General features: G+C 48.3%; 3 protein-coding genes across 3 annotated transcripts; 1 reads left to right on the forward strand and 2 right to left on the reverse strand.

Moving 5' to 3' along the window:
* Positions 1-307: 307 nt before the first annotated feature.
* On the reverse strand, positions 308-7,103 carry calm1a (calmodulin 1a). The gene is made up of 6 exons (XM_067242708.1): positions 6,967-7,103; positions 2,344-2,374; positions 1,845-1,988; positions 1,329-1,435; positions 1,112-1,247; positions 308-530 (listed from the first exon to the last, which is right to left on the reverse strand). The coding sequence occupies exons 1-6, from the start codon at positions 6,967-6,969 to the stop codon at positions 502-504; spliced, it is 450 nt and encodes a 149-aa protein (XP_067098809.1). The 5' UTR covers positions 6,970-7,103; the 3' UTR covers positions 308-501.
* Positions 7,104-8,797: 1,694 nt separating this feature from the next.
* nrde2 (NRDE-2, necessary for RNA interference, domain containing) lies at positions 8,798-17,685 on the forward strand. Its single transcript, XM_067242700.1, has 14 exons — positions 8,798-8,862; positions 9,615-9,723; positions 10,056-10,247; positions 10,833-10,982; positions 11,123-11,600; positions 11,936-12,344; positions 14,019-14,152; positions 14,502-14,622; positions 14,701-14,876; positions 14,985-15,386; positions 15,483-16,519; positions 16,647-16,788; positions 16,952-17,023; positions 17,348-17,685. Exons 1-14 carry the CDS (start codon positions 8,802-8,804, stop codon positions 17,471-17,473), a joined length of 3,609 nt encoding a protein of 1,202 aa, XP_067098801.1. The 5' UTR covers positions 8,798-8,801; the 3' UTR covers positions 17,474-17,685.
* Positions 17,686-18,283: 598 nt separating this feature from the next.
* Positions 18,284-22,597, reverse strand: LOC136948876 (26S proteasome regulatory subunit 4-like). The gene is given in 14 exon segments (XM_067242993.1): positions 18,284-19,183; positions 19,373-19,527; positions 19,629-19,780; positions 19,883-20,072; positions 20,180-20,276; positions 20,472-20,600; positions 20,726-20,764; positions 20,766-20,891; positions 20,893-20,913; positions 21,130-21,195; positions 21,198-21,266; positions 21,533-21,619; positions 22,158-22,211; positions 22,560-22,597. Coding segments are annotated over 14 exon segments (1,323 nt in total). The 5' UTR covers positions 22,563-22,597; the 3' UTR covers positions 18,284-19,048.
* Between the last annotated feature and the right edge of the window lie 4,080 nt (positions 22,598-26,677).

Genomic DNA, 26,677 nt, shown 5'->3' on the forward strand with positions numbered 1-26,677 from the left:
TTCAGAGCTTGTTTCCAGATAGACTGTCCAGAAGCCCACCAATCCCAGGGCATCGTGGGGGCGGGACGTTTAAGCCTCGCCTCGCCGAGGCCCCGCCTCTCAAGCTGCATGCATGAAGAACAGAAACAGGAGATAAAAGAAGACGATTGGCCAGCCCAAACATCACCACGAGCACATGTGACCAGGAGGTGGACCTCCTGGAGCAGTGCGTAGCTGCTGGTTGGTTAACAGGTAGCCTATTAGATCAGGTATTACTGGTGTTGAACTCTGCGCTGGGACACGACCACTAACCAGTACATGCAACTCATTTTTGTTTTTGCTTTTTTTTCAACTTTTTTTTTTCTTTAAACTTCTTTATGTGGACAGAATTTATTGTTTTTCAACATTCAGTTATGTTTTCTATACAGAAACAGTATGAATAAATGTATATTTTTGCAAGAGGTAAGTAAAACATTTGACTGATTCTTTTTTGTCTTCTAAGGAGATCAGGAGGGCGGGGGTTCATTTGGCTGTCATCATTTGTACAAACTCTGCAGAAAAAAGCAAAGCAAATAGACAACATATTAGAAGGGTGGAGCATAGCAACAGCAACAACAACATTAGAAGGTTTATGTTGAAAGATGCTGCAAGGGGGTGTATGAATGTCTGCTGGTCTTGCGCAATTAAAACAACGAGTCATCTCCTGTCATTGCTACCGTGGAGATTGTTGTTCTGGTTACATTGGCACAACATCATATTATTGCTAGAGGAGAGGATATAGCTATATCCCAAAGACAGAGAGAGGGAGAGAGAGACAGTTAAAGACAGTGACGGAGAGAGAGACAAAGAGAGGGAGAGAGAGACAGTTAAAGACAGTGACAGAGAGAGAGACAGAGAGAGGGAGAGAGACAGTTAAAGACAGTGACAGAAAGAGAGACAGAGAGAGACAGTTAAAGACAGTGACAGAGAGACAGAGAGAGGGAGAGAGACAGTTAAAGACAGTGACAGAGAGAGAAACAGAGAGAGGGAGAGAGAGACAGTTAAAGACAGTGACAGAGAGAGTGACAGAAAGAGAGAGCGTGTAGATCCATAGATGGTGGTCGTGCGTGCGGTCTTGCGTGCGAGCGCGTACCTTCGTAGTTGACCTGTCCGTCTCCGTCGATGTCGGCTTCTCTGATCATCTCGTCCACCTCCTCGTCTGTCAGCTTCTCCCCCAGGTTCGTCATCACGTGACGCAGCTCGGCTGCACTGATGTAGCCGTTACCATCCTGCGGCGGAGGGCCAGAACGCACGGTCACACACACACACATGTTTCTGGGCACAAACACACACACGGGGCAGCGACCCACCTTGTCGAATACCCTGAAGGCCTCTCGGATCTCCTCCTCACTGTCCGTGTCCTTCATCTTCCTCGCCATCATCGTCAGGAACTCTGGGAAGTCAATGGTCCCGTTGCCTGGTAACCGAGAGAAAGCAGTGGGGGTCAGAGGTCGGGTGTGTGAGGTGAAGTCAGGTGACCAGGTTGGTTAGATCCATGACAAGATTACATGCAGGCACTGCTTGACTAGTTCACAAGATCAGGGGGGGGAAGGATAACCCCATTACACCAGCAACACACACACACACACAACAGTAATCCTCAGTAGTAAATCTTTTTAGTAGCCTGTGTGTGTGGGCATGTGCTTGACAGCTGCTACGTCCTGGCATACTCCTGATCCAGTCTACAGAGCCAGACACCTGTCTCTGGAGCAGCTACACCCCGGCCTGAAGGCATTCAGGTCCTTCAAAAGCTGGTTGTTGGAAGAACCTACAATCCATATGGTCCACACACACGCACACAGGCACACACACACACACACACTCACCGTCTGCGTCCACCTCGTTGATCATGTCCTGCAGCTCGGCCTCTGTGGGGTTCTGACCCAGTGACCTCATGACTGTGCCCAGCTCCTTGGTGGTGATGGTGCCGTCTCCGTCCTTGTCGAACAGGGAGAACGCCTCCTTGAACTCTGCACAGCGGGGAGAGAACACAGCCGGCATGGCTGAGTGTCTTCTACAGCCGTCTGACTCACACGCACTCACACAAGGTACACGGTTCATATGTAGGACCTGGTGCAGATACACATTGTCCAGGTCTTGGATAATAAGTTGTCTCACATTCTACTATGGTACATGTACAGCTTAACGACTATCTCTGGTAAACATAATACTATACTACATAGTGCTGCTTTAGGACTTTCTCTAGTATACATACTATAGTACATAGTGCAGCTTAAGGACTGTCTGTAGTAAACACACTGCAGCTATCCTCACTGCTGGTTCCATCAGGGAGTAGCAGTCACACTAGCTGCCACAGCTGCTTACCAGCGATCTGTTCCTCTGTGAGCTGGTCCGCCTGGGGGAGGAAGTGGGACACCAGAGAGTTCATCAACATATGCAGTGCAATGTATGCAGTCTTATGAACAACAGAATAAGCACTATTATATATGCACTGCAGACAGGGGACAGTATGTAGGTGTACTGGTTTGTGGAGTAAACACAGATGTCACTGCCCACCCTCACCGGATTTGAGAGACCAGCCCTAGCCAATCCAAACTCACAGCTGCTTAAAATGGAACATTCTGATTGGCTCTTCTGATGCACGGGCATTGATTCCCTTGTCTAATTTACATATCCTGCTAATTATTACAAACACATACATATTCATGAGAATGAATATGTATCAGGGGGCAGATGCCTAACCAGCCGGACAAACACACAGCCAGCCAAACAGCCTGACAGCCTTCATCTCCACAGAGACAGACAGTCAAAGAGCCAGCCTGTCAACAACCTAACAAGTTGATGGGGCAGTCAGACAGTTGGCCTCTTTAAACAGCATTAATGAGACCCCACAGCCTGATCCACACCCACCCAGACCAGTCTGCCATGACCACAGTCTGCCCAGTACAAAATAACAACCCCACTAACACAAACTTTAAATTAACGCAATCATTGTGAAACAAAGTCTAGACAGAGCCACCCCTATGTGCTCCATACCGATACATCACTGGTTGACTACTGTTACACCTGTGTGTGTTTAGGTTCAGAGCGTTAAGGTGTGTGTGTCTGCGTCTGGACCTGAAAGGCATCAAAGTGAATGTCTGTCAGGTCTGCCACCAGTCTCTTAGCCTTGGGCTCTGTGTCCGGCCAGGGCTCCTTCCTGCCCCCGTCCCTCCCGGAGAGGAGAGGAGCCTTCTTAGCCTTCAACTCCCCAGTGGCCCCCGCCCCCCCCACCCCCCTGGCCGTCAGTCCGTCCATGGCCCCCCGCACCATCACCAGCCCCTCGGCTAGGAACTCCGCCCGCTTGGCGTTCTGCCCGCCCTGGCGCTTGACCTCGGCCAGGTCCTTGCGAGTGCTCTGCAGGCCGTTCTTCAAGTCCTGCAGCTCCTTGACCAGGCCGTCGAAGCGCGAGGAGGTGGAGTCCACCAGCATCTGCAAGAAGCTCCTGTAGTTCCTCTCCTGCTGCTGGATGAGCTCCTGGTAGAAGAACTGCTGCTGGTCCAGGAGCTCGTAGACCATGGACAGAGACACCAGGTCCTGCTCCAGGTACAGGGCTCGCTTCTTAGGCAGCATGGCTGGTCACCTGTCTGTCCCTCCCGCCTGTTACACCTCCTGTCCGGCTGCCTCTCTTCCCCGGATGTTTCTCGGTCCCTCGCTGTGATCTCAAACTGTCTGTCTCTCTCTCTGTCTGCCAAGTTGTCTGTCAGAGTCCGTCTGTCTGTCTGCCTGTGTCTATCTTTCTTACTTTCTACCAGTCTGTCTGCTTGACTGGCTCTCTCAGTCTCTGTGTGGTTATCACGGTGTATCTAGAGAGTGTGTCTATCCTCAGGCCCCGCCAGGAGGTGTCTGGTGCTGAAAGGGTACGCAGGGGGTGCCCAGCCCAGTCCAGCCCTGCCAGGGCAGCGTAGGTCAGGGTGAGAGCTGGTCAGTTCAGCCCTGGGGTGGTATGGTTGGACTGACTGCTGACGTGTCCACCTCCTGCTGAAGAGGTGTTGGGTGTCCGGAGACACCACTTCCTCCATTTCAACGTTTCAACAGAGGCCTGTTGCTTGAGTGACTGATGTGTTGCCGGGTGGTTTTCACCACGAGCCGGTCTGTCAGCATATCGCTACCGTTACAGCCCCCCAGGAAGACAGGTCATTTCCCTGATTAGGGACAGGTCACATGACCAGATGTTCACGTGACGCCGTGTGCCAGGTCAGCGTGCAGACAACACACACACACACACAGCTCTCACCTCTCCTCCTGACGCACCCTGTACACTGCCCACAGACACATAGCTCTCACATATCCTCCTGACGCACCCTGTACACTGCCCACAGACACATAGCTCTCACCTCTCCTCCTGACGCACCCTGTACACTGCCCACAGACACACAGCTCTCACCTCTCCTCCTGACGCACCCTGTACACTGCCCACAGACACACAGCCTCTGGAGCCACGCTCTCCTTAGAGATGACAAGAATAGACCTCCACAGCTCCAGGGTCCTGCTATGTAGCAGCAGTCTGACCCAGAAGACCTCACCTCTACCTGCTCTCCAGGATTGCAATGGATTATCTGCGACTGCATGCAGAAGATACTGCAGCCGGGGGCCCTCTGTAGAAACACTGCAACCCTGCCTGATCCACAGTTACCTCCAACATCACCCCCCTCCCAACACACACCCTCACTCACACACTCACTCCTCTCAGGAATCTGGCCTGGATTGCGAAGCAGTGTGCAGGGCTTGCCAGGAATCTGGCCTGGATGTGACTGCTATGCTGCTGGCCTACTGAGCTAAAAAACCTGGCCAGCTATCTACCGCTCACCATGGCAACCACACACCCACCCATGTCATAGCGGACTCCAGAAGGGACTCAACATCATACCACCCACAGTGGGAACGGTGGCCAACAGTACACCATGGTAACTTCCCTCATAACTGCATCCTGGAAAAGCTATCCCACAGTGTCAGGAACAGGAGCAGGCTTGTAAGTGACTTTACCAGTTATGACTGTAACTGTAGTAACAGGCTGTAAAACAGGTGAGTCAGTCAGGTAGTCTGTATTGCTATCTAGACTGAGAACAAAGCCATTCAGTCAATGAGTTATTTATCTAGTTAGTCAGCCAGCAAGTTAGCCAGTCACCAGAGTCAGTGTACGCTAGCATGGTGCCTGTGGGTATTCTGAGATGGTGAACCGAGGATAATACTGTATCTTGTTCTGCATGGAGACACAAGAACTGTTCAGCGCTGCCCACTCAAATGGCTTAGACTTTCTACACTGTCCTCTTAGAAAGCTTTTCAAGGTCTTTTGCACCACAGCAACCCAGTTCAGTGAGATCCTTTCAATGCTTTTACTAGGACATTTCAAAGGATTTTAGGTCTCTGTGGAGGTCTTTTTGAAGATTCTCTCTTGCCCTCTTCTCCTCTCTTCCATATTCTCCTCAACTCTGGGTTTGTGTGACTGGGTGTGACTGGAGAGTAGGCTGAGAACCGTCATCGTTCTACAACTTGGAACAGAAGGAGATTAAATCCATCGTTTCCCTGCAGTTATGACTGAGAGTGATTGTGTTTATGGTTATGTTGAGACAATACATAGCTTTGTTATTCCCACTCCTTTGGATGCATTCCTTCCATACTCTCGGGGAAACAAGGCGTGCTTTTAGCACTAGAACATCATTTAATCTGAGATGCATGTTTTCACCCCCCCCCTCCCCTTCCCCGCTGGTTACACAACCTCATCCACCCTCCCACGGCGGGCGCGAAGTGAGGCGCGTCTCCTGAACGATGGGCTCCTTGAGAGAGCAATTAAGAAACGGTAAACCGAACAGAACCTTAGTCAGTCGGTGTGTATCAAGTGTCTGTGATGATCTGCCCGACCGGAGATGTCTTCATCTGGATCCATGACAAACGCGTAGTCATAAAACCATGTTAAGAGTTCCATTACATCAACCCATTCGACACGGAATCTACCGCAGAATTGTGATTTCATAATAAAGATATACAAATTGTCAAGACGCATATGGTCCATATTGTGTGTTGTGTTACATCATGCGCTGTGATTGTGATGAATGAATCCAATAAAATGGGACAGGCATTGCTGCAAGCTTGAACCAAATTTCTTCTCATTATTATTACATGGAAATAGCCTGCCTTCAATGCTATTTAAAATAGATGGTTATTTCTTCACCCCTCCCGTTCACATTGACCGAACTGGTCCAGAGAGATGACAAAATAGTCTAGGGGCTACTTTTCACTTCCATGTAACAAATGTGGGTGGGGTTGCAAAGAAAAGGAGTCAAAAAACAACCGCATTTTAGGTGGTGATTAACGGCGTCTGTATTTCTGATGTGCGGTAGCCGTTGGACCGCATCAACAGATAGCTACATTACTATGAGTCCTCTAAAGTCCAACTATCCGCCTGTGTGTGTATGTGTGAGAGCCTGAGCGTGTGTGAGAGAGCATATGACATAAAATCTCGAGGGTCTCTAACACCAAGCCTGGACACATTTTAACGTAACACACGTTTGAAACTCTTAAACGTTCAGATCCACATTTCAGGAATTCTGATTCATCATCCAGCACTTGAAAACAGAGTTAACTGCGTCTAATCTGCAGCGCGCGTGGAGTCGAGCACATAGGAGACGGCACATCCTCGTATCACCAGAGCCGATCAGATCGGTTATCAGTGTCTATGACCAGTCGGCAGTCGTCAACCCATTCATTACACGACAAGAAGAACCGAATAGGCAACGAGAGGTTATAAATAACAACTATTTCACATCAGTAAAACTAACAGACAACATCGACGCACAGAGCGACCACTCCATTGAATGGTTCGAAAGCTCAGTTCGAAAGCACTCCGGTTGAGGCTTACCATGCAATGAAAATCACAGCCACCCTGCCTTAAATGTTCTGCAATAACATATACAAACTCACACATTCAATGTATCATATAATACGTACCATGTCTGTCGGTGCTGTATAGTTTGGTTTTCTAAAGCTAGACTACGAGATTGACCCGCACCCAAGGAACTCTATGATGGGCTGAAAGGTGTGTGTGGCCACAACTGTCTGCTGCTATATAGCTGTGTGTATTCCTCCGCCGCTGGAAACCCTGCTCACTCACTTCCGCATTTTCTCTCTGCAGGGTCGGCAGGATCTCTCTCTCATCAGCACCACACTTGGCACGGATGGAAGGGTGAGGGAGAGATGGAACAGTCTTGACTATCAGCTTGCACCAGACTACAAGCAAACCACTTTCTCCAAAGTAGTTTAAATGATTACTAGCCTCTGAAGAAACACTATTAAACTGGGAAGATATGTCGGTGTTACCACCCCAGTGTTACCAAGGGCCATGGTATCATGCAACATCTTATTCACATGGCAGACCGCACTGACAAACAAGTTAAAAGTGGTTGTAAGTGTTATTTTATGGTCTAGGATATAGTATTAGTCACAAGTAACAGTGTGGAAAATATAGCACCTGGAAATGAAACCCAAATGGTCATAAGTGGTTCTGGAGAAAAAAAACATGTTAATATGAGCTCCAACGGTTATGGGTTAGGCTACTGTTAATACGTATTCAGATAACCTAACGACTTATTTTGGTAATGAAATACACATCTTTTGCAACTTGTTGTGACAATGTTATTATGATAGATGTTATAACTTCTGTCCGGTAGCCTATTTACCAAGTGTAGACTATTTAAAGAATCAAGTTGAAAGTTTCATGTATCACTTAACTTCACTGCAGCCTTAGGTTAACAAGACTAAAAGTGCTGAAAGCACAGTTTACTGTGAACATAGGAATTTGCACTGCTGAAACAGTAGAGGCCTCATTGTGTATCTCCGTTTGACAGGTCGTTGAGAACGCTATTGCGCTTGAATTTGAGCAGTGGCGTACTATTTTTTGCAAAGCACTATTTTATCTCTGCGGAAGAATACACGCTGGTCAGACTGTTGACGCTGGAGAAATTGCAGCTCTTTTTGAGACGAGCTTGCTCATTGGTTACAGTAGACCTGCAATATTCTGCACACTGTACAACTGCTCAAGATTGGCTACGTTAGATCTGCAATGCGTCAAGCAATGGCGCCGATTCAACCAACTCATTTTTTAGGAAGACGTCGCAAATATATACTATATAATGGAGTTGATTTAATTATAATGTCATTTTTTTTTCTACAATTCTTTTGATTCTGAAGGTTCTGTCATTCGAGTCGCGAATAGTCGCACCTCCTAATAAGACCGGGGGTTTGATACATGCAGGGAGGAGTGGTGATCTACGATTGGTCGCTCAAAATACACTCAAACTATATTTATGCTGTCGCAGAATTGAAAAACGGCATATTAGGTGTAACATACATTTCCAATATAAATTGTAAACGTTACATTATGATTTATTTTATATTTATCTGCAGTATAAAGATTTATTAAAAGATAATGGATGAAAACATCTACAGGCTAAATTATGAAACCATAAAAACAAACTCTACGTTATTAATATAGATTTATGATCTGACGTACCCCAACTTTGTGATAAAGAAGACCTATTTGATTAGCATATAAAGAAGTCTTTATGTGCAGTTTACTTTTTATTTTATTCTGTGCCATCCACAGAAATAAAATGAGTCCTGCGTGAGCACATTTGAACAAAGTCAGTTATAACTAATATAAACAGTATTAACTGTATGCATACAAGAAACTCGCGTAATGGAAGGGATTCAAGAGTAAATTCTCCACTTGAGCTGTCAACTCATATGACGTCACATCCCTGCGACTGTTTACATGCAGCGGTAACATGGCACTGTTTCCAGCGTTTGCAGGATTAGCGAGTACAAAAGTTGACGAACCACATAAAGGTAAGAATCACATGTCTTGTTTATAGATATGTTGTCTCCTTAGTTAACATAACTGATGTCGAAATATCTTTTAGTGGCTTTCTATATAACACTGCTGCCTTAGCTACTCTTGTCTAGCTAAATTAACGTTTTGGCTACGTCTTAATCTTTAATGAAGATCAAATCATCAAACATATTAAACGTAGTGCTACGTTAGATTGGCGCGATCACATTCGCATTGCTCACTTATTACGGAGTGTAAAAAATGTGAACGCAAATGCATGAACATACAGCAGTTTGTGTCGGTCCAAACAAGTAGGCTATGTAACAACAACAGGTGGGTTGCTATTTGAGGGAGAACTCAAAGTGAATGCCGCGGGGAATGTATAAACGTTCAACTCTGGAGCTGAGGACAGCAACAGGCACAACAGCAGTTACACCAGCTCAGACTCACAGTCAGCAGTTCTTTTGACACCTCACCATCTACTCATTTCTCATTTTTATTAACCACAGAGATTGTATATATGCTTCAGTTTACAGCGTGCTTACTGGTTCACATTGACAGTTCTCTGGACTGGGCTATCTTCACTGCCTTCACCACAGTCTCCCCTCCCCTCCCCTCCTCTCTCCCCTCAACCCCTCTCCACTGATACCTCAATCGTTCTTAATGCAGCTGTCACCAGAGCTGATCCATCCTCAGGCTGAAAGCTGAATGCCTCAAAGAGCTAATTGCTCAATTGATTAACCATTCCTTTCTCCTCTGCCCATCACAGAACTGGAATGGCTGACCAACCAAAGTTTCCGCTCCGACGAGGCTCTTTCCCTTCACCAGCGTGCGGTAGAAAAGTCTATCCAGCTCAAGCAGCCAGCAGCAGATACAAGGTACCAATGCTGGCTGCTGCACAGTCATCATAAACCTCCAAAATCGTTATGCCGTTACTCCCTACAGCCCACCATGATTCACTGCAGCCCTGTACAGTTGATGTGTTGCTCTGTGAGATGTATTTAAAAAGTCTTTGTGTGGTAGGCCTAATGGCAACTATAGAAGCGACTACAGGGTTAGATATATTTGGCTTCAAGCATAGCACAGAGGCAGCAAAGGTGGGTAAGCTGTCGGTAGCCTTTTATATATCAAGTCTCATCTATGTATGTATGTATGTATGTATGTCTGTCTGTAAAGAATGCCTATAATCCATCCATGAATCACTCTTCAGACTGTTGTCAAGTGAGGAGGAGGAGGAAGACCGGAATGATGTTTCGTCCAAGAAGAGGAAGAAGAAGGAGAAGAAGAAGAAGAAGAAGAAGCACAGGAGAAAGAGGAGCGGGAGGCCTTCAGACAGCAGCGGGTCGGATTCAGACACCGTCTATCCCAGCGACCTTCTGAAAAAGGATGCAGAGGAGCCTAGGTATGACCCGTGTCCCTTGAATCACGACCCTGCGTTCTAGAACTACGAACAATGTCTGTGACTGTGTGAGAAACAGGGAGAGTGAGAGTGTTTCTGGGAAGCGTGTCGGGGAGGTTTGAGTATTTTGGTCGACTGCCAAGTCTCTTGTCTCTGAACCAGCCTGTATCTGAAATTGTACCCTCCACACACACACGCACGCACACACACACACACACACACACACACACACACACACACACACACACACACACACACACACACACACACACACACACACACACACACACACACACACACACACACACACACACACACACACACACACACACACACACACACACACACACACACACACACACTCTCTCTCTCTCTCTCAAGGACAGACTCCCCATTAAGAGGTTGGTAACTCATCTATCTTCCGAGATCTCCCACTGTCTCAAACACTTCCCAGGGAGCAGGACCTTCATGGTAGAATAGATTGGTTATGATAGTGTTACTTATATCTCTTTAGTGATCGTCTGTCTTTCTGCCCTGTCTGCCTGTCTGCCTGTCTGTCTGCCTGTCTGTCTGTCTCTTTTTCTCCAGTCAGCAGCCCCAGGTCCAGTGCCAGCTGGAGGGGAAGTTTGCGTGGCTGGATGACCTCCAGAGTCCCCCTGCCCAGCTCTTCTGTCTGGACCGCAAAGCAGACTCTGCTAACTGGCAGTACAAGTCTCTGTACAGGGGAGACATTGCCAGGTAACACCCCCTTTTTTTCCCCTTCTGTCTTCTTCTCCCTCTTGCATCATTCTCTCCCCTATTGTCTCCACCTTCTCCTCACCCCAGTCTTCCTCTTCTGAACTTGTCTCTCTCAGCTCACTTGTCTCCTTGTGTTCCAGGTACCGGAGGAAGGGCCAGTCCTGTCTGGGCCTGGACCCACGCAGGCAGGCCATCAGCTGGGCCGAGTCCGAATCCTCAAACAGGAAGCGATCTGACAAGAACAGGAAGCAGACAGAGCGCTACTTCTGCTCCTCTGCCCGCCCTCTGCTGAAAGCCCCTCCCGTTCCCTCCCTCCCCGGGGCGCCTGCACCCGGCCCCACCCTCGAGTACATCCCCCTGCCCCTCTGCCCCAAGGAGGGGGGTGCAGGGGCGGGATCTGGACCCGTGAGCTGGGTCAACCCCCTAGGGGTGTACGATGACTCCACCTCCCTCTGGCTACAGGGCCGTGGCCACAGTGAGCAGGGGCAGGGCCAGGAGCCCTCCAGGGACAAGGACAGCAGCGCCGCCCTGCTGGCTGGGAGGGTGGAGGACTTCAACAGGAGGCTGAGAGAGACGCCCACAGACACTCAGCTCTGGCTGCAGTTCTTGCACTTCCAGGTCTGTTAACAAGTTATAGGTAGTTAGTATGTAGTTTGATGGTTAGTACATAGTTAGATGGTTGGTACATAGTTAGATGGTTGGTACATAGTTACATAGTTAGATGGTTGGTACATAGTTAGATGGTTGGTACATAGTTAGATTGTTGGTACATAGTTAGATTGTTGGTACATAGTTAGATGGTTGGTACATAGTTAGATGGTTGGTACATAGTTAGATGGTTGGTATATAGTTAGATGGTTGGTACGTAGTTAGATGGGCACTGTTACATTAACCACGAGTTGCTGCTTTTACTGACTTTTACTCCTCTTTTCTCCCCTCATCTCTCCTTCCAGGATGAACTGTGGGATGCGGGAGGGTTTGGGGGGGAGGGGGGATCGAGGGAGGCGGAGCGTGGCGGACGGTCGTTGCGAGCGTCTGTGGAGAAGAAGATGAGCATCGCGGAGCGCGCGTTGGAGAGTAACCCGGGGTGCGTGGCCCTGCAGCTGGAGAGGCTGCGTCTGAGCCGGGAGCTGTGCGAGCCTGCAGCCCTGCAGAAAGAGTGGAGGAAGCTGGTGTTCCTGCATCCCAACAGCGCCCCCATCTGGAGGGAGTACCTGCTGTTCACGCAGAGTCACTTCAGCACCTTCTCCGTGTCAAAGGTCAACTCCGCCTACGGGAAGTGCCTGAGCACGCTCGCTGCTGTGCAGGATGGAAGTATGACGTCACACCCAGCCCTGCCCGGCACCCAGGAAAGCATGCTGGGTAAATGAGTTCACACACTACTCTGGACCAACGTTAACCAGCCTCCCTTTTTTTCCTTTGGTCTTCCTGCATGTCCCTCACACCTTTAGTCCTGGCTGCCAGAGCCGTCTGGTACTGCAGACTGACAGCCCCCCCCCCCCCCCCCCCCCCCCCCACCCCTGGATTGACTGGCTCGGCTAGGTGTGTGTGATGACTCACGTCGTCTGCTGCAGTGGCCTTGCCCGTGAAAGGGGAGCCACGCGCTGTAGGTTGCGGATGATGTAAACAGCCGATGTAAATATTAGTACAGCAGACGTGAACACACAGCAGAGCAGGATCAGGTTTCCCTGTGCTTCTTCCAGTTCCTGCTGTCCTGCTGTGTTCCTGTCCTGCTGCATCTATCGACCTGCTGGTGCCCAGCGTCTGACTGGCCTGAGTGTTTTCCCTGACAGAAGGGAGGGAGGGAGAGGGGGAGGGATGGATGGGTGGGTGGATGCAGGGAGGTGAGGATTAGGCAGAGATGGAGTGCAATGCGCCGGCTCTGGTTTCAGCTGCAAGTGATTTCTTCTATAGCTGAATGCTGAAAGCAACTATCTGGATCTGTCAGTGGCGCTTCATCTCTGGTCCTGGTCACAGGCGCCATCGAGTGGTGAAGCAGGGATAATGCATTTCATACAGTTTGATATGAAGGTTAAACATTGTAGTGTTTTTGGTTAAGCCCTCTGAGTTATAGACATGCAGGCAGAGGAGCAGAATTAGAGCTGTCTGTCTGCTTCTTGTTCTGGTCAAGTCGCTTCCTGTTTGAGGATCTGACTCAGCCCACATACCTGTGCAGGGTTTCCCGCAGAAAATTTGTTAGTTAAGGTGGTAGGGTGGGGTTTGCCGGCGGAGCGGGGTGGGGGGTGGGGGAGTTTTTCCTCCAATGCGTTCTGCAGAGGGAGACTGGCGTTGGTCACGGTTTGGAATGGAAGGGAGAAAACAAGACAACAGCGGATATAGCTTTAAAAAAAAATCTTTTTAAACAACGTAGTTAAGGCGGCAGGTTTGTGTTGCTTAGGCGGCCTTAAATGAAAAGTGCTGCGGGAAACCCAGCTGTGTGGTTCAGATGACCTTTTGAAAATCCCTGAAATGACTGGCTTGGTCATAGCTGTAGAGGATGTCGAAGATTCCCTCAAGGAGGAGAGGAGACAAAGTAACAGAAGAGGCCAATAGTTGATGGTGACTAACACAATGTCAGCTGTAGTAGTGTCTTATAAAGAACTGTCAAAGGGAGGGTTGATTAAACCTGAAACAGACCAGTCTCAGTAGGCTTCTCATCCCCTAATTATCCATAAGAATAATCAGAACCTCATGAATACTAAAATGAATAAGTAAGAAAGTAATAAAGGCTTTTGAAAGCCACGTGACCTGAGGGTGGAGGATTTGATTGGCCTGTTGAATATTTAATTCCTGAGAGATTATCTGGTATTTCTTTCTTTTACGCTCTCATCATCCCACACATACACAAACACATACACGCAAACACACACACTCTTACTCATCCTCCTCATTAAAGCTTCCTATGCTTTCATCTCTTAAGTACCTAGCACACTAATCTACCTGCTTTGAATCATGCAGGAATGGGCTGTCTTAACGAGTCTGCTTTTTTCCCCTGCCCTCTTCCCTGCCTCATCTCTCTGTCCATCTGGCCGCCAGACATCTTTGTGCAGCAGTGTCATTTCCTGCGTCAGGCGGGACACTCTGAGAAGGCTGCGTGTCTGTTCCAGGCTCTGCTAGACTTCACCTTCTTCAAACCAGACAGCGTTAAAGACCTGCCCACCAGACAGCAGGTACACCCACACACACACACACACACACACACGGCTCAGAGTGTCAATAGGACTGTAGAGAGTGAGAAGACATGATGGGTGGTTAATCTCCTGTTCAGTAGATGATCAAGTGTTTATGATTATAAATGTGCTTTACTCTAGTGCTTGTGTCACGTTCGTGACACTTGTCAAACAGTTTGTGTGTGTGTGTGTGTGTGTGAGAGAGAGAATGCGTTTGTGTCTGTCGGAGACTGAGGCATGATCGCGCATATAATCTGTTCTAATGACCACCTTCCTGCATGTGTTGACATCTTAAACACTTCATTTGCATTCATTACCTAGCTTGTTCAACAACACAGTGTGTGTGCAGGTAGAGTTTTTCGAGCCCTTCTGGGACAGCGGGGAGGCCAGGGTGGGAGAGAGGGGCGCCCGAGGCTGGAAGGCCTGGATGCTTCAGCAGGAGAGAGGAGGCTGGCTTCTACCTAATACAGGTAACATACTACACACACACACGCGTGCAGACACACGCACACACACAGTGTATAACCTCAGCGATGGGTGTGTTTCAGATGATGATGATGATGATGATGAAGATCCAGAAGAGGAGCTGAAGGACAGGACCTGGCCAAAGGGGAGGATCTGGTTGGACATTGAGACATCCCGTGAGGCCAACCATTGGCTGCCCTGGAGGCCGGACAAAGCTAAGGGCCAATCGGTGGAAGACTGTGAGGACCCAGACAGACAGGTATTGGCTGAGGCCTCTGAGCACATGGGTTTTATTATGAAGCTGGTGTATTTATTTATAAACACTTATTGTTATTATGTCCTCCTTCTCTTCCCCTCTCTCCCCCAGGTTCTGTTTGATGACATCGGTCAGTCTCTGATTCGTGTGAATAGTCCAGAGCTCAAGCTACGTCTAATGTTTCACTTCCTGCAGTTCCTGGGTTTGCCTACAGGGGCGCTAGACTGCTCCTCTGCCCACACCGCCCCCTGGTGGAGCTCACTGCTTGAGGACCTGTCTCTCCTGGGGGAGGTGCCCCAAGCTCAGCCGCCACTCACAGCGTACCACCTCCCAGCCCCATTGGTCAGCCCCGTGGGACACATGACCACCCTGCAGGGTGCCAGGAAGTGGGCAGATCTGGGCAAGCAGGGGGAGGAGTTTCTGACCAACGTGTTCCAGATGCTTCTGCCCCTATTCCCTTCCAAGCAGAGAGCAGTTCTGTATCTCTGCTGGCTGCAGTACGAAAAACTCAAGGTACCTACTTTCCCACTTCTTCTCTACGCCCCTCTTTCTCTTCTTGCTCTTCCCTCTCCCCATTCAGCTCACCTTCATATCACCTCCCTGATCCAGGTGCTGCGCTGCGTGCGGCACGGCAACAAGCGTCGTCTTCGCGTCCAGGGGAAGAGGAGCAAGCGTGTGGCCAAGTGTCTCCTCAAGGAGCCTGAGAACCGCGGCTGGCTGCCTCTCTGGCGCGAATACGCACACCTGGAGTGGCTTCTGGGTAATCTGGCAGACGCCCGCAAGGTGTTTGACTCCGCCCTGGTGCTGGGTGTAGCCGGGGGGCTGGCTGACTCGTCCCTCTGCCACCTCTGTCTGCTGTACGCCCAGCTAGAAGTAGAGGAGGCAGCAGGACAGAGCGTGGCCGGGGGTGGCCAGGTTGGGCCAGCCACGGGCTCAGCTGCTGTGTACGTTCTGACCAAACTAGCTGAGGGGGGGAGCTACGCAGCTTTTTCTGGAGAGCTGGCTCCCGTTGCGGTGCTGAAGGCTAGGAGGACCTACGAACTGGCCCTGCACACCTGCCTGGCTGGCCTGGAGAAGCAGGAGGACCCCGGGAAGGAACTGAATGCTCAGGGGCAGAAGCTTGGAGGCTTGGGGCAGTGGAACCAGCCCAGCCTGGTGTCGGGCCTGGTGGGCTGCTACGCCCTGTTCCAGTACCTGACTGTGGGGGTGGAGGCTGCTCAGGCCGTGTACAGCCTGGCCAGGGAAAGGCTGGGACAGCTCCATTCCAGGCCTGACGCTAACAGCGACGCTAACCTGGCTAATGCTAACACGGATCCTAGCCCAGCTAGCGTAGCGAGTGCTAACCGGCTAGCCTCGGAGTGCGAGTACCTGGCTGTCCAGCAGGCTGCGCTGTTGCACTATCACACCAGCACCAGTGTGTACCCGCTGAGACCCCTCAGAGAGACCCTCACCTCTGCCCTGCAGCTCCACCCCACTAGTGCCCCCCTGTGGAGGCTCTATGTACAGGTGGAAAACCGTTACCACAGTGCCGGCAGGGCGCGGAGGTTCTGCCACGGCATTGCCAGGGGCTGTGCCAGTGTGGTGCCTCGGCTCTTTGCCATCAGCGCGGAGCAGCACAGGAAGCAGCTTCTGGATTCTGCCATCAGGTGAGAACTGAGGAGCTGATTCTAGATTGTTTTAGTTGCAAAACCATGTCTCTGTGCCTTGTAACATATCAGGGTTGTGTGAAGGGTATGAGATGTAATGTTGTTCTATGGGTGTCTCTATGTACAGGTCTTGTTCCCAAGGCGAAGCACTCCCCACCCTGCCAGAGAACGGACTTAGCAACCGTATCCGCTCGCTGTTTGAGAACGCCCTAGCGACCGAGCAGGGGACCCACTGTCCTCTACTGTGGAGGATGAACATGCACTTCCTGGTGAGACAGGAACAGGAAACACACACTTTTACAACAACCTTCCAGTAGATGATATAACACCAGCTGTATCTGCATTTTAGTGTGTTAAGGTTGTCATGTTTCTTTGTGTATAGTTGTGATGAGTAATGTTTCCATTTGTGTGGTGATGTTGTGTGTTGTCCAGGTGTCTGATGGGAGTGTGGAGAAGGGCAGGGCTGTCTTCTACAAGGCTTTACAGGATGTCCCCTGGGCCAAGGTCAGCACATAATACAAAATATTAGGGGTGGGAATCTTTTTGGTACCTCACGATTCGAATCGATTCTTGGGGTCACGATTCGATAAAAAAATCTATGCACAATTTTTCCAAGAAAAAAATAATAATACATAGCCCCGATAACATCGATTTTTTACATTTGTGAATCGATGTGAATCGCTAGAAGACTGAATCGCGTTTCGAATGTGAATCGATTTTTTCCCCGACCCCTACAAATTATATCATACGACTGTGTGTGTGCAGTGTAAAACGTTGAGTACCTTTTTAACTCCATTCTGTATCTAAACTCTGTGTGTCTCTCCACAGGGAGTGTACATGGATGCGGTGCGTCTGTTCCCAGAGCACATGCAGGAGTATCTGGACCTGCTGACAGAGAAGGAGTTGAGACTGAGGCTCCCCATGGAGGAGATGGACATCCTGCTGGAGGACTGACGCTTCCCATGATGCACTGCTGCTACCATGCCAGGAGATGGACATCCTGCTGGAGGACTGATGCTTCCCATGATACTGCTGCTACCATGCCAGGAGAGGCTGGTTGGATAGACATCAGATTTCATTGGAACCGATGTGACACTGTGAATTTGGGAATATAAATATTTTGATGTATCCCATTTGAATAATTTACTTGTTTAATAAATGTTACTTTTTACACAAAAATACTGTTTTTGTTTAGGAAGCATATTTTCGATTGACTGTTCATTTATAAATATCACTACTCTTAAGGGTTAGGCTGCATTTACACTGCATGGCTCAAGTGACTAAGTTCAGATTTTTTCTAGTTATAGTTACGGCTAACTCTCATTGGGTGTGCTTTGCCTTCGGCAAGGGCATATTTTCAGTTAGAAGATGGTACTGTTTGAATCGCGATTCTATCTTCTGCCGGTAACGTCGTAGAATAATCTTCAAAGGGGGTTCTTTATTAATGAATGAATGCAATATGAGTAGGCTAAATGCCTGAAAATATCACGAGAAGGGAAAACTTAAAAGGACGTTTAAGTCAGAGATTAGGACCATTTTTACACCGGTCTGACAAATGTATTCGTATGCATTTTTATATAAAATATACAGGAATATCAGTTGTAAAAATTGCATTAAAAACCCTGTACCACTGACGCAAGCAAGCACACCCTACAATTTCCCTGGAAATTGTACCCTCTCTAGTTACAACAGTTATAGTGTGAGGTGTTGTAGCAGCAGGGTCAGAGTTAGGGTGTAAACGCAGAGAGAGTTAGGACAGAGAGCTTTTCATTATCAATACAAACTTTATTGTAAATACAAATCCAGAGGTGTGTAGTTTGCCATTGTGCCAACATGTAATACTCAGCCACGCTCAGACACAACATTACAGCCAAAGATTCTACAGAGAGGGGAAATGAACAGCTAACATCAAGTTAAGAGATCTGCATGTGAGTCTGTGGGTGGCAGGGGTACCATCCGGCTAGAATACATCCTGCTGTACAACCTTCTTGAGATCTGATATGGGACTGGATTGAAGGCAGCTGTGAACTGAAGTACCTATCCCATCAGGTTGAATCAGACAGGGCCTAAAAGAAGGGCAGGATGTAGGATTGATGCCTTTTTATTTATTTTTTACAGAGACTGAAGTAGTGAAAGACGTCGGATGATGGGGAGGGTGGAGGTTTGGGGGAGTGACCAGGGAGGGTGGGAGGTTTGGGGGAGTGACCAGGGAGGGGTGGAGGTTTGGGGGAGTGACCAGGGAGGGTGGAGGTTTGGGGGAGTGACCAGGGAGGGTGGGAGGTTTGGGGGAGTGACCAGGGAGGGGTGGAGGTTTGGGGGAGTGACCAGGGAGGGTGGAGGTTTGGGGGAGTGACCAGGGAGGGTGGGAGGTTTGGGGGAGTGACCAGGGAGGGTGGAGGTTTGGGGGAGTGACCAGGGAGGGTGGGAGGTTTGGGGGAGTGACCAGGGAGGGGTGGAGGTTTGGGGGAGTGACCAGGGAGGGTGGAGGTTTGGGGGAGTGACCAGGGAGGGTGGGAGGTTTGGGGGAGGTTAGAGGTAGAGTCCCTCAGGTGTCCCTTCCTGCTTCTTGTAAAGGACGTTCTCCTTGGACTTCTTGAAGTCCTCGTTGGTGACCTTCATCCTCCTCTCCCTCAAAGCCATCAACCCTGCCTCTGTACAGATAGCCTGAAGGGAGAGAGGGAAGGGGGGGGTGTATAAAGAAAGAGGGAGAGACAATATATTGGGAGAGGAATGGAAGAAAAGGAGAATGGTTAGATCCAGATCAGGGTCTCAAAAACGTCCTGTGAAAGACCTCACCAACATCACATCTCAACTCTATATTCAACCCCCCATATTTGTACTCCCATGATGCACCTTTATGTCTGCTCCTGACAAGTCATCCTTAGCCAGGATGAGCTCGTCCAGGGTTACATCATCCGCCACGGTCATCCTGCTGGTGTGGATCTGGAAGATCCTCCTCTTGGTCTTCTCATCCGGCAGGGGGAACTCGATCTTACGGTCTATACGACCTGGGGAAGGAGAGGAGGGGAGGACAGGAAGTTAGGGAAACTAATGTAACTGTGCTGTTGGGGTGGGTCCAGAATCTGTGTGTGTGTGTGTGTGTGTGTACCAGGTCTAATCAGAGCAGGGTCCAGTGTCTCTATGCGGTTGGTGGCCATGATGACCTTGACATCTCCTCGTGAGTCAAAGCCGTCCAGCTGGTTGAGAAGCTCCAGCATGGTCCTCTGGATCTCCCTCTCTCCTCCTGAGTTAGAGTCATACCTGGTCGAGGGACACACACACACACACATTAGTAAAGATACACAAGGCTATAACACTCAGGCACTTACAATTATCTATCTATGCACACAGACACACACACACCTCTTGGTTCCGATGGCATCAATCTCATCTATGAAGACGATAGATGGGGCGTGTTCCTCGGCCACCCTGAACAGCTCTCGGACCAGCTTGGGCCCGTCTCCTAGATACTTCTGGATCAGCTCCGAGCCAACCACACGCAAGAAGGTAGCCGACGTCTGGTTGGCTACCGCCTTGGCCAGCAGGGTCTTACCTACCAATCAAAGAGGAGGATGATGACCAAGAAGAAGAGTAGGAGAGTCACATGTAGAAGTACTATGGTGTGGATTGACCTGAGGGGGGTGGGTGTGCGTGTCTGACCTGTGCCAGGGGCTCCATAGAGGATGACCCCTTTGGGAGGTTTGATGCCCATTTCCTCATAGTACTCTGGGTGAGTCAGGGGCAGCTCCACTGACTCCTGATTGGACCACAAACCAGCAAGGGTTGTCAGTCAGGACAAACATCCAATCAGCACCAGGCATTGAGACATGCAGACATCAATCCATTTGAAAAGTACAAACACACCAATCATGAATGACAAAGTGAATGATATGTATATGTTTTGAGTGTGTGTGTGTGTGTGTAAGAACAGGTGTGTGTGTGTGTTCGTGACCTTGATCTCCTGGATCTGGTTGTCCAGTCCTCCTATGTCAGCGTAGGTCTCCTGAGGGGCTTTCTCCACCTTCATCACCGTCACCAGGGGGTCGGTATCATCCATCAGCACCCCGATCACTGCATGGACCTGACGACACACACACACGGACATTACACACACAGGCATGACACACAACAACGTTACACAAACACATGCTCACACACTGGCATGACACACACACACACACACATACACAAGCACCCCTGCCCTACCTTGTGGTTGAGGAGAACAGAGCAGCCAGGCTCCAGCAGGGTCCTTGTCCACGAAGGACAGGATGCTGACGTAGTGCTCCGAGCCCACCGAGGTGGACACGATGGCGTGGTTGTCATCGATGATCTCCTCCAGGTTCCCCACTGACATGGGGGTTCCTCTCAGGTCCATCCACCTTGGAACGCTCCTCCTAAAATGTTTCATCACATATATGAGAATATGAGAGAGAAAGAGACAGAGGGAGAAAGAGAGGAGAAGGCAGCACACAAATAGGAGCAAGTGAGAGATAGTGAGGTACCCTGTTCTTGGCCTCTAAGGTTTCCCCCAAACAGAGAGAACAAGACATCCAAAGTTCCACAAAGGAAGATGATAGAAGGTTAGACAGAGAGGCATGTGAATACTGTACCTCCTGTTTTTCCTCCAGAGGCTTCATCTGCTCCTGGTTCCTGATGAACTCCTCCTCCATGAGGAGGGTAGTCCCTTGATCCTCTCCTGCTTCAGCAGCTTCAGACGGCACTGCGTGTGTGGGGTGACTGGAGAAGGGGGTGGGGGGTGGGAGGGGGGTATCAGTATACCAAGGCTAAAAAACCCAAGAGCTCAGCTTTGTTTTCTAGTTAAGATTTTCCTAAAGGTTTGGCAATGTAAAGTTGTGGCGTACAAAGCTTATTAAATGTATGGGGGTGAAAGCACAGCCAGATTTCAGGGGCATGGTTTTCTGTGTGTGTGTATGTCATGATGAGAAGCTTGGATATTAGGATGAAGAATTGCTTGCATGTGTACTGTGTGCATGTGTTTACCTAGAGGGCAGCTTGCTGGGCAGCATCAGGCCCCTTTGTCCTCTTCTTCTTCTTGCCAACTCTGGTGGGGATTGGTGGCTCATACTTCTTCTTCTTGTCCTAAGAAAAACACAGTCTGTTTAAAGGAAGTATCCATTTCCACTAGGTAATGCCCAGCACCAACTGTTCTTAATGTTAACAGCCGATGAAAAGTGGAAGAATATACAGAATGAATGAAATAACCGTTCTTTGGTCTTTCATCTGACCGTTCTGAGTTAGATGGGTCGGTAAAGTGACAACTGATCCCATGTTCAACTGAACAGTAAACTGAAAACAATATAACTCGTGACCACACATGTAGACATGGTCAAAATCGCCATCCTTCGTTAACACAGACCATATCAACAGGTTATAAATGCAGTTTAGAGCAACTGCCGCGGCCCCAAACGGATAACACACATATCCCTCACTACAAACTCTAAGAAGACCATGACACAAGCATTTTTTAATTCATCAAATATATTAGACATCTAGACAAAAGGGTGAAACGGATACCGTTAGGGAAGTTATTTATGTTGTTGAGAAGAGCTGAAGTGCTATTTACTGTCTAGATTCGAAAAACAAAAATGGATTAACTTGAGCCATGAGAGATGCTTACCTTGTCATCTTTCTTTCCTCCACCGGGACCGTGTCCGCCGCTTTGACTTTGACCCTAAAAACGAACAACATTAATGACATTCTCATTACGATTCCTGAAAAAATATTGAATGGCCGTGAAACCACAGAAGTAGTAGCAAGCAAGTAAACGGTTCTACTGTACTGTACTAGCAGTAGGTGGAAACGCTAAAGTAGCTAGCTTAGCAGCTAGCAGGCTAATTGCGAGCTAACAATTACTGTCCAGATTTATGGACAGTAAGAATAGAAAATAAACACTACGATAAGGTTAAACATTAAAACAGAAAGGTGCATGACCACTCGTATATTTGCCGAGATAACATGTGGATAATATACACTATCATCAATGATATTGTAAAGAGCTGGAAACTGCTGGCTCACTTACCATTGCTTTTTCAGTCTGTCGCCGTCACTGACATTATACGTCATCGGATGGCTGGCAACTGAACGCTCTTTGGCTCAACTTTGGAAGCAAAACAGTAACATGTTTTTACATTTAAACACCACCCGAAATTGTTGGTTTTGAATTCACCTCCTTAAAATTGAAATGAGAATGTATTTCTGAATTTTACTGTTCGAATTTCCTGAACCTTGATTATTTTTGTCAGATTTTTTTTAACATTGAAGTACTTCAATGAAAAACAATCTGATAAAAAAAATCAAGAGGTGAAATTCAATGCCTTTAAAATTCAAAACATTATGTCACTGTCACTTGCTTCCATATAAATCTTTACAAATACAAATCTAAATTGTAATTTATTTGTAATTTAAATGTTTATGAATACGTCTACAATATGATTGCGATTGAATACGCGTGAACTGAACCATGGTAGATAGGAGAGAAATCCTCTATTGGAAGACAGAAATGTCTTGAAATAGAAATAGTCCAAACTACTTTTGTGTCCATTATTGATAACGCGTCCAGACAAAAGGTTAGAAAGAACGGCCCAGAAGCCAACAGAGTACGCGAGTTCCCTCAGACGCAGTATTGGACCCAGACTGTCCAATAGATGGAGCTGTTTCTCCGCGCTGACAACGTCCTTGTTTTCTCTGACTGAGGAACGGTTTGAGGATGAGAAAGACAGGAGGGGTGTTTTTCCACTCCAGAGCACAGCTATTTAAAGATGTCAGCAGAACCAGCTGACCACCCACCCAGAACTGCAACCCGGCCAGTGTGGGACAATACTTGTAGCAGCATCCAGCCTACCTGGACCTGTGTGTGGCCAAAGTCTCTCTCTCTTTCTCTCTCTCTCTCTCCTCTCTCTCTCTCTCTCTCTCTCTCTCTCTCTCTCCTCTCTCTCTCTCTCTCTCTCTCTCTCTCTCTCTCTCTCTCTCTCTCTCTCTCTCTCTTTCTCTCCCTCTCTCCACCCCCACCCCCTTTTTGTCCTTTTGGTCTCTTTTCCTCAATCAGACACTAAGATGACATCAGTTTAGTCTTTCCCCAACCTCTGTTCCAGCTGTGTGCGTATCGCTGACTGCCCCAGTGTACTGGCGGTGTGTTTGTTTGTATGTGTGTGTTGTGCCAAGAAGAGAGGGCAAAGCGTCTTACTTGGCACCAGTTTCAGACAGCCATGCAAGAATCCCTCCACCTATCCACACAGCCTGCCCATCCTGCCAGCCTTTCTCACCCACCTTATTACCTGCCGCTGGGGATGTCAATGGCCTCTGGCCAAACTCAGTCAGCCTCCAGAAAATCACTTGGCCCCAAGCTGTAATCCTCTTGGCCTTTTGATGCCAGAACACTGTTTCTCTGCATCACAGTTACAGTCCTTTTTTGCCCCTCCACTCTTTCTACCAGTTTTCCTCTCAGTTTCTCTCTCTCTCTCCTCTCTCTCCTCTCCTCTCTCTCTCTCTCTCTCTCTCTCCTCTCTCTCTCTCTCTCTCTCTCTCTCTCTCTCTCTCTCTCTCTCTCTCTCACTTTGTCTCGCTCACTTTGTCTCACTCACTTTCTTCTCATCCTCTCACTCTTTTTCTCTTAGCTTTTTTCTCTTCTCTTCTTCACACTCTCTTTCTTTGACTTTGATACCAGTCTCACCTTGCTCTGATTTCACAGAGTGTGCCAGGGGTTGGAAATTGAATTAAATTCACAAAACATTACTGTGACATAAGTAGCTTAGCGCTGCCTCTATCTGCTAGCATTAGCTTAGAACAGCGGTGAGTGCTGCTGAGCTAGGTCGGATGACATTAGCATCAGTCACACTGACACAGCCAGCCGTCCTCCAAACACACCAGGGTCAAATACCTATTACTGTATGTGTGTATGACATAAGTTACACTTGATTTAGTCTGTCACCTCAATGGAACTGTAGTAAACAGCCTCAAAGTACAAAACCGCATTAAGGTGAGCTAAATCAAGTGAACCTTACCACAGATTGTTTCAATCTGAACTCTGTAATTCAACCCTAGTTCAGCTCCAGTGGCCAGTTTGGTCTCAGGAGCTCCTGTTAGAGAGCCTAGGAGTTTGGTCCATGAAGAATGCTTGTTAAGGTTACAAAATACTTCTAGAAGGTTCTGGATCAGTGTCACCAGGAGCGTCCCTTGTCCCAGTCAGACAGGATTAGAACGTGAATAGTCATGTATGATGTATGAGACCAGGGGCACTGTGACATCATCAGCATCTCACCCCCTCTCTAACCCCAGGCAATTACCCAGCCTGCCCCTGCCTCCCTCTCCCCCTCGGTCTCCCCTTCCTTACTTTCCCATCTGACCTGGGGTGAGGCAGAGAGCATCTGACTGGTTTTATTACAACCACCAGCCAACCCCCATCATCATAGTCATCTCTGTCTGTGTGGATAAAACTCATATTTCTCATGTCTGTGTTAAAAACCGCTATCCTTTCATCTTTGTTTTATCCCTCCGTCCTCACGTGTCTTTTGTATCGTACCTTCCCCCTGTTCTTTATGTATCTCCTCCATCCCTCCATCCCTCCAATCTGTGTGCTGGCTGCTGCATTATTCACTTCATGGCCTTATCTTATTCACTTCCTCCCCTTCTTCCTTCTTATATCCCCCTCTACCCGTTCTCTCGTCTTCCTACTCCATCCCCCACTCCTTTCTTTCCCATCCGCCCTCCGATGGTCCGTCTGTTCCACTGCAACATATTCTGCTCCGCTTGCTTCTTTTGTCATTGGTTTACGTAAGTGTTTGTGCATTTCAACCATGTTAATGATCCCAGCACTCCTCCTCTCTCTCAGTCATTAGACAGCTGATTAGCTGTCACATCAGTGACAGTGTGTGGAGTCTCTGATGATAGCTGTCCCTCATCTTCAACACAAAACACGGACAAACTCGTTTACCGTGCTACAACAGTCGTCCTCGTCCTTTATCTTCATTACAATGCTCTCTCTCTCTCTCTCTCTCTCTCTCTCTCTCTCTCTCTCATCTCTCTCTCTCTCTCTCTCTCTCTCTCTCTCTCTCTCTCTCTCTCTCTTTATCTCTCTCCCTCTCCTCTGTCTCTGGCGGCCTAGCTGGTCCGTCGCTGTCAGGCTTTCCAATCTGAAACGAAGGAATTTTTTTCAAACTGTCAGTTGCTTGTACTTTCAAATAAATCTGAAAGTACCAGTCTGGCTTTCCTCTGATAAAACTAATGTATTCCTGCAGCTTGGCTATTTCAGGGCTGAAATACTGTCATCGGATTTCTTACTAACATGTCTTAATGGCATTTAGCTGCCTCTCTGTCACATCATTAAGTGACATCTCTGTCCAAGGCTCTCTATAACAGGTTCAATTCACGCCATCATAGAAATAGTCTATCCAACAGGCTACGTCATCAAATCCTACTTTATAGAACATACATATGGAAATATGCCACCCCCAAGTCCTTTCTCCTCCTACAGTGTGTGAATATAATATAACATTTACATTGAGTCATTTAGCAGACGCTTTTATCCAGAGCAACTTACAGTAAGTACAGGGACATTCTCCCCCAGACAAGTAGGGTGAAGTGCCTTGCCCAAGGACACAACGTCATTTTGCATGGCCGGAATCCAACTGGCAACCTTCTGATTAATAGCCCGATTCCCTAACCGCTCAGCCATCTGACACCATGGTTACACCATACCAACCGCAGGGGACAGGGTCAACATGGTGATCTAGACCCTGCCCCTGGCAGGATTCTGCTGAGGATCACTTGATTTATGAGTTATGTGAAGGAGGGGATGGAGATAAGGGGAAGGCAACGCAAAAAGGGCAAGAAGAATGGAAGAGGTGTTTGAAGAAGAGTGAGAGAGTCATGGAAAGAGATCGAAAAATAGAGACAGCAGAGAGAGAGAGAGAGAGAGAAAGAGAGAGAGAGAGAGAAAGTGTGAGAGAGAGAGGAGGGGTTGTAAAGGAGATATGGAAGAAAGAGAGAGGTGAGAGGAGAGGAGGGAGAGGGAGACAGGGTGCTGTGAGAGGGTAGAGAGTCAGCAGAAGCCTCTCTATCTCTCCAAAAGATGTCAAGGCCAGGAAGCAATTATAATAACAGACAGCTGACAAACCAGTCACCTCACAGAAAAGAAGGAGA

The sequence above is a fragment of the Osmerus mordax genome, chromosome 9 (assembly GCF_038355195.1).
Source record: "Osmerus mordax isolate fOsmMor3 chromosome 9, fOsmMor3.pri, whole genome shotgun sequence".
Lineage (NCBI taxonomy): Eukaryota > Metazoa > Chordata > Actinopteri > Osmeriformes > Osmeridae > Osmerus > Osmerus mordax.

Bases quoted from the DNA above. Each gene is read 5' to 3' on its own strand.
- calm1a (XM_067242708.1), bottom strand. The intron at 1,436-1,844 runs GTGAGTGTGTGT...CTCGGTTACCAG, and splicing joins CAACGAGGTGGACGCAGACG to GCAACGGGACCATTGACTTC. The intron at 1,248-1,328 runs GTGGGTCGCTGC...CCTCCGCCGCAG, and splicing joins CCTTCAGGGTATTCGACAAG to GATGGTAACGGCTACATCAG.
- nrde2 (XM_067242700.1), top strand. From the start codon at position 8,802: ATGGCACTGTTTCCAGCGTTTGCAGGATTAGCGAGTACAAAAGTTGAC. The intron at 14,623-14,700 runs GTAACATACTAC...GGTGTGTTTCAG, and splicing joins CTGGCTTCTACCTAATACAG to ATGATGATGATGATGATGAT. The intron at 16,789-16,951 runs GTGAGACAGGAA...TGTGTTGTCCAG, and splicing joins GGATGAACATGCACTTCCTG to GTGTCTGATGGGAGTGTGGA.